The sequence below is a fragment of the Tiliqua scincoides genome, chromosome 1 (assembly GCF_035046505.1).
Source record: "Tiliqua scincoides isolate rTilSci1 chromosome 1, rTilSci1.hap2, whole genome shotgun sequence".
Classification (NCBI taxonomy): domain Eukaryota; kingdom Metazoa; phylum Chordata; class Lepidosauria; order Squamata; family Scincidae; genus Tiliqua; species Tiliqua scincoides.
The window spans coordinates 242809234-242816770 of NC_089821.1; the positions used below are offsets into that span (position 1 = coordinate 242809234).

Below are 7537 nucleotides of genomic sequence, written 5' to 3' on the forward strand. Positions count from 1 at the left end.
AAAGTTTGTATTTTTAAATGGAAGTAGAACCTTCATGATCAGCGACAGTATACTTTTGCATATTAGACATTGGAGACAAAATTGAGGTGATGGCTATTGCTTTCATCCTCTGCATATTAGTTTCTAGAGATAGTAGGGCACAGTTAGAAATGGGAAACTGTACTACTGTAGTTGGACCAGCATGCTTCTTAGGTTCCCATGTTAGAATTGTATCCCAAGTGGACAGGTAAAACTGAGTTTAGGATCTAAGAAACAATGAATGTTCAGAACTTGTAAAGATTGCCTATGGGGTTGAATTTTTTTTTGCTCAATCACTGCCAAATTTCAATCCATACGTCCTTTTCCCCCCCAACAGCTAAAGGAGCAGAGAGAGAAAGAGAGGCGACAAAAGAAAGCAAAGGCTGGCAGCATTTCTGAAGAGGGAGGAGGCGAGTTTGATGATCTAGTGTCAGCGCTGAGGTCAGGTGAGGTATTCGACAAGGACTTATCAAAGCTCAAGCGCAACCGCAAGCGTTCAGGGAACCAGAATTTGGAGACAAGCCGGGAACGGGCTGTGACAAAGCTCAATTACTGAAGGAGGGAGGAGCTTGCAAAAGAGAAAAAGATGAAACAAAGACGCTTGTAACAAGAGTCACACAAGATGTTGGAGACTGGCTAGTGTCTTATTTGTGATGAACCTGCCCTCCCGTCTTGCCCTCTTCCTCATTCACCTAAACTAGAATGGTTGTAAAAGTGCCTCTGTAGAGCCTGTGGGATTTGTCATCAAGGCATTTTTTTGTTGTTGTTGAGGTGTTTGCTTCTTGACATTTTCCCTGCAAGTTCGGTTCAGCCCTCGATGGTGAAAGAGGAACCATTGGGCCTTGTAAACCAAATAGCTATGGGGAAGGGAGAATATGGTTTACTCTGTGCCAAAGAAACATAACCATACACATGAAAATATCCTTCATCTTGCTGAGAAGATGCAAGACAGTCTCAGGCTGGTTCTGAAACCTCCTGCCCCTTCTTTAGAGTTTGGCTTGACCTCTAGAAGTTTGTTGTGGATGGTTCTACAGTGTTTCAGTTCTGTTCTTCCACTGGATCTACAAAGGCCACTGATTGGAGCCCAAGAAATGCTTTTGGGTCCATGGACTGTTAGTTGGTGACCTACAAGATGCAAAGCAAGTGATGTTACGTCAGAGGAAGTAGCTAGAACTGCTTAGCCTGTAAGATGGAAAAACTGTGTTTATTAAACTTCATTTTTTTCTGGTATTGTTTGAGTCTTCAGGGATGTGTCAAGTCTTCAGGGATGTGCCAAGTCATGAAAAAATGGGAAAGAATGAACCATGCATTTTAAAACCGAAGTTTTGCCATGGTGTCTAAGGAAGAGAGACCCAGTTGGTCCAAGCCACATCCAGTTATCATTGCTGAGCAATGTGACAGGAAGAAAAAGGGGCATGTGCAAAGCCTCATCTTTTTCTTAGTAAAAAAGGTTACTGGAACAGAGGCAGGAATTAAAACACACACATGCATGCACACGTGCACCCAGATGAATGAAGTCAACTGTGATTGGAAATGGGGCTTCTTTTGTTTATTGGCAGCCATAACTTTACTGGGATGAACTGGAGATCACATTTTAACAGGCTGGCCTTCTCAGAGGTCTCACCACTCCCAGCAAGTGCTGCACAATATAACAATAATAATTATTGTTAATGATGATTATAATCATACACTCCATGAGTAGGTAGCTATGATGTTCAAGGACTTTTCCATTTGGAAGGGAGTGATGGAGACAAGTTAATTATAAGAAGGACCCAATGGTGGAGTACTCCAGGGGACACAGCTCTGGAGATCACAGATAATTAATCCAGAAATAATTTGTTATTCGGTGGAAGCTATCTAACATGTACAGTCTAAACAGAGAAAGAAAGAGCCTACTAACTTGGTCCTATTTCAGTGTAGCTTTAAGGCTGTACATCAGTAGAACTATGTGGTATAAAATTTCTTGGTTCCTTCTAATTTTTCCTGGATGAACATTTGCTTATCTTCCAACAAATGAGCAAAGGAAATTAAGAGTGGTAGGCTTGGGTGTGAGGCATGGAGACAGATGGTCCAACCCGTTCTGTCCAAAGCCTGCATCTAGATAAATGGGAAGGTTATGGGATCTTGGAGATTTTTAAGAACCTCAGATTGCCACTTTATTCACTTTTTATTTGTCTCCAAATGTTATTTAACTTCAGGCATAACCTTGAGTCTGTAAATCAGAAAGTGCACTATCCAAATAGTATTCTATGCAAACAATATTAGAAGGTTGTACAGCATAGTGGTGTTGGTCATAACATTTCGGGAGTCTAAATGAAATGCTGGAGATCAGCCAAAACAGAACTCCTAATTTAGCTGTAATGTTTTTGTATGCTGTATCTTACGTCTCCCACCTCTCCATTTTCCTGTTCGTGACATTCCAGAACGTGGCACTTCTGCTTTCCATTCATGCGGAAGACTTGGTTATCTGCAAGTGCTGGATGCAATGCTCTCCCCCTACTGTGGCATCTTTTTTTGGAGGCCTCATCTGAACGAAATCTCACGGCAAATAAACATGTGTCTTTTTAAGAGGATTTTTTAAAAAACCCTTATAAATCCATATTCTAGGGGGGGTGGTAAAATATACATTTTATAAGAAAATTGTAAATGCAAGTTCAATGTTTCTGTTTTCTATAGTAGAGATCTGGTATTCTGTCCTGTTCACACCATAAATATTGCACTATACAAGCCATATGAAATTGAAGTAAAGATGTGCCATGAAGCAAATGGCTTTGGTTTGTTGTAATTACCAAATCCCAAGGCTACATTTTTTTTCAGATTGTAAATTTGTGTTTTTCTTCAGTGAAGATGTTTTCTTTATTCTCTTGCCTTGATCACGGTAACATGGGGCCTATATAAACATTACTTACAAGAAAGAAATCCCAACCCAGTTAGGTATTTGGGTGCACCTGTGTCATGCCTCCTAACTGCAGGGAGAAAGTATCATTTGATCCAGCATTTATCATGATTATGTGAAAGTGTTATGTCTCACAAATGCTGCAATCTAAACCCCCATTCTTTCCTGACATAGATGGAATGGGGGAGAGGGAGAAAAGCAGGGAGATATCATGTTGAAATAACATGCCACAACTTGGATCAGATCATACCTTTGCCCCATATGATATGGCATATAATAGCCATAGACCATTATCAGGTTAAATTCAACCCCCAGCCTCAGAGTCTGTTGGACATTACTGATTTCTACCATCAGTCATACTTAAAAACATTTGGGCTCCTTGGGTATCTTTTCACATCCTCTGTAAAATCGATCATTGCCTTGTGTGTCAGTCTAGTTCTGTAGGTGTAGGAAATGTGTTCTGGCATGTTTATTTACAGCACTACCATGGTTTCCACTCTGTTGGCATCAAAGGATAATATTCACCATGTTCATTTCTCTACATCAAGCTGCACACAACTGACTATCAGTTTTCTAGTGGAAAACATAATATGGCATTCCTCCATTATATCACTAGGAATCACCTCATTTGAGTCACTTCTCTACTCATGGGAAATGTCAATTTGTGTGAATGACTTGGGAAATTAAGCTGAAGGTTCCCATGACCTCTAATGTATATTTCAGATTGTCAAAAAACCACAGAACCTAGTTGTAGCTATGTTCCATAAAGAATGAGTACTTGTTTGTGAACTATCTTTCAATTCTAACCATGTTTACTCAGCAGTAAATCTCATTGTGTTCCATGGAATTTACTCCCAAGTAAAGTGGGTTGGCTGTTCTTTAGTCAGTTTCTCCCAAAGTGTATTTTAGTCAGTTATTTCATTCCCACAAGACATGAATCTCGTTCAAACATTGTGTTCAACATGCATAAGTGTGTGTATGATGTACACATGGTTGTTTATCTATACATGTGTGCAGTTATTCATATGTTGCCTTCAACATCTGTACATATGTTGCACACAACCATGCTCTACATTTTTGAGGGGCCCACCACTGGCTTTTAAAATGGATGCATATAAAAGTATTCACAAGAAAATGTGTCCATGCATATTCTATAAATGCGTAAATAGCACACACAATTCTTCTCCATCTCCAGTATCTGGCCTTCTCCTGGCACTGGAATCTTTGCTTAATAGTTTAGTTCAAAGTAGGTTCTCTCAATGCCTGAAACTTTTTTCAGTGACCTTGTGGTGTCAGCATTTCCTAAGTCCTAAAACATGCACTTGCAAGGTCTGTAGACTGATCCTTAGCCATTTTGCAAGCATGCTATTCTGGAATGCATTCTCACAATCTTATTTCTACAGCTGCAGCAGCTGGAGTTCTGAGCTCATCTCTACTGATTTCCACTGATACTTGTCACTTTTTGAGCCACAGTTGTGGAAAGCATCAGCAATTTATGGGTGCTAGATTCTGTTTTGAACTTCACAGGAAGGAAAGCAAATAGGTGCATGCACATGATTTTGTGTGGAGTAGTTTGGGCAGGGAAAGGGTTACATATTGCTTCTTCTCTGCTCCAAATGCCTCTCTACAAAAGCTGCTGTTTATAATGAAACTGTGTCAGGGATCTAATAAACACATTTGCTTAGAACATGTTACTAGCCCTTGCTTCACTAGTAGTACCCTGACCAGGGTAGGCACCATAATGATGCTTTCATAAGGAAGTGCTCATTCATCCCTTCTGTGAAACTTCAGGCTATCAGTCCATTCAGCCCAGTTCTGAAGATGTCTCACTGTGTCTTGAGAAAGATCTTCCACAGTAGCAAAGGCTACATATCTTTCTCTGCTACATCAGTTAAAGCAACTCACAGCCCAATCCTAACCTGCACTGGTGCAGCCAGGCCACATGACCGCACTATATGAAGCACAGGTTAGGAGGCAGCTTGAGGTTTCCTTGGGGTAAAGGGATATTTTCCCCTTACCCCAAGTAATGGTCTAGCCTGCCCTATGGGGCAACTTGGATCTCTGCCAGCTATTTCTCTGGTGGAAGTCTGAGCAGCCCAAATGTAAGGCTGCTTGACCCAGGAAGGGGCTTAGGATGTGGTGCAGAGGCCTCCACTGATCCCAGCCCCTCCTGAGCCTGATCTGTCCCTGTTCTGCCCTCCTCACCCCCCTGTGTTGCTCAGTGTCTTACCTAACAGTGCCTGAGATCTTGGAATGGGGCTTCCCCACCAGCATAACCTACACTCTGGGTGCTGCGAATGCTTTATGGCACATTTGTGACACCCTCAGCCTGCACAGTGAGTGCTGCGCTGGCCAAGCATGTACTTAGGATAATGCTCTCTCTCTCAGGGAATATTTTTTTCAAAATTTTTCCAAAATTTTTATTGGTGTACCAGTTTAAGAGGTTTGATGAGTCTGTCATCATCATCCCCCTGCCCTGCACCAAAGATCATTCTCTCTTCATGTCAGGTAAAGAAGTATGTATGGCTGTTTTTGAGCACCAGTCTGAGGCCTTGCTTAGATATTTGGGGCGTGGACTTTTTTTTTACTCCCTCCCTCCCTCCTCCCATCTGACAGGTACCTTGCCTGAAGAAGGAGAAAGAAAAAGCGTTTTCCAATTCATTGTGTCCTTTAATTATTTTTATCAGTTTTATCAGTTACCAAGAAAACATTTCAATACACATGACAGGAAATTGTTAATGGCATCATTGCCATCATGCATTACTAAAGCAGATTTAATATTTTCAAAGCTGGCCCTCCAACTTTTACTTATATCCAGCTAATGGAGTTACAGAACTTGTAAGCAAGGGCCAAAAAAGAAAACACAGAGTTCCCGTTTTTCAAAGTTTGCAAGTGATTGAGGACTCCCACACTATAGGAAAATAATTACTTAAATTCGTGCTCCTAGCTTGGGTGGGAAATTCCGATTAATGGGAATTCAAGCAATTCAGACTAAGAGACCTCCTTCTCCCTTTGATAGCCTGATTGTAATTCTCCTATCTAATGAAGCATTTCTTGAGACCAAGGCAGCCATATGAGAAAGCATTCCATATTCAGCAATGGTTAATAAAACCAAATGTTAAGCCCCCCCCCCGCTTCCCCGTCAAGCAAACACCACCACTGGAACAGTATGGCAAGAGCTTAATGAGAGTCTTCCCATTAGGAAGAAGAAGTTTGCATGTTCTTCAGAAATACTTTGGTAATGTGCTCAGTGTCTGAGGTGAAGGAGAGCAAGGAGCACAGCCTAGAGAAGAGGTGAAGATTTTTTCCCTTGCAGTCCCTCTCGTGGGCAGACCATTCACCTTTTCAGTAAGTTGTAGCCCAGTACCAGCTGGAAAGAGGTTTCTATCTGAGGAGTTTCCATGAAGGGAAAGAGTTCAGTTGTACAGTTCTGTTATGTACATGATGTATGCAGTTCTATTTGTTTTGTTTTTTTAAATGTTTTAATAATAAAAATTACAGTTTTAGGAATGTTTTTAGGGGAAACCTGTAAATGCAGCACCTCTATTTATTTGCCTTATTTTAGTTTGCTATATTGTGTATACACCACGTTGCAGCCCTGACTATTGAGACTGCACCAGGGCATTATGAGCAAGTTGGGTGATATCTCTGACAAGCTGGGTGAGGGCTGGGGACTTTCCACATTACTATTATTACACCTTGAGTGGGCTGTGTTTTATTGAAATACTTGTTATCATGCTCAGGAAGGTGGTGTTCCCTTTTCAAGCCAAATTTGTGGACAAGTGTGCCCCAATCAACCCTTAATATGAATGTGCGCCACTGTAGCATGCGCTATAATACATGCTCAGTTTCTTGGTGCCTTGGAGCTTGACAGGAGATGCAGGCAGCTCTGAGCATGGCCACAGGCCTGTGTGTCTCAGATATTTCTAGTGGTGAAGATTTGTATCTGCAACTCTTTCACCATGTTCTATGCAAGAATGCAACATTTGTGCTGCCCCTTCAGGTGCATGTACATGGCCATGTTCTTATTCCATTCTGACTTAAAGAAATACATCTTTGTTCCTTCCTGCTCAAAGTCAGTGATATCAGTTGCTAGCACACTTCCACCCATGAGAATACATTTATACATGGAAGGATCCCATCATCTTCAGAAGTCATTAAGTGATCTTGTGCAGGATCCTGTGGAGTGTCAGCTGCAACAAATGTTCCTCCCCAGGAGGGGGGGAGTCCATCTTGCTCCTCTAATGCTTTGGTGTCTCCTCATTTGTTGGTCAATTTTAGACTATAAATGAATTAAATGTACAAAACCTGTAGTGTTCTTTTTATCTGCACCTTTTTATAAGAATATAATGTAATACTAAAAAAATAAAATAAAAATAAAGATATATTGCCCCTATTTTATTCTAGTGAATTATTTTGTTGGGCGAGCCAAGCGTGTTTAAGCAATGAACTCAAATAATATTCACTAATGGAACCATTATTTATTCTTCATTTCTACCACGTAGCTGCAACACTGCCTCACTTAAGGCAGGTTGACACTTTCTCTATATTGTTGTTTTTGGTAGAGCAGCAGCAGTATCTGTGGTGCTTTACACAGAGTGAGAAGCTTGCAGACAGGGGAAG

At 41.1% G+C, this 7537-nt stretch overlaps 1 protein-coding gene across 6 annotated transcripts in view; it reads left to right on the top strand.

The window, feature by feature from the left end:
* The window catches only part of DAAM2 (dishevelled associated activator of morphogenesis 2), a 247532-nt gene extending 241876 nt beyond the window's left edge, over positions 1 to 5656 (top strand). For all 6 annotated transcript variants that reach the window (XM_066618643.1, XM_066618647.1, XM_066618644.1 and 3 more), the window contains one exon: positions 356 to 5656. In XM_066618643.1, the coding sequence (XP_066474740.1) occupies positions 356 to 574 (219 nt within the window). In that variant the 3' untranslated portion in view covers positions 575 to 5656. The remainder of the gene's footprint in view (positions 1 to 355) is intronic.
* The last annotated feature ends 1881 nt before the right edge of the window (positions 5657 to 7537 follow it).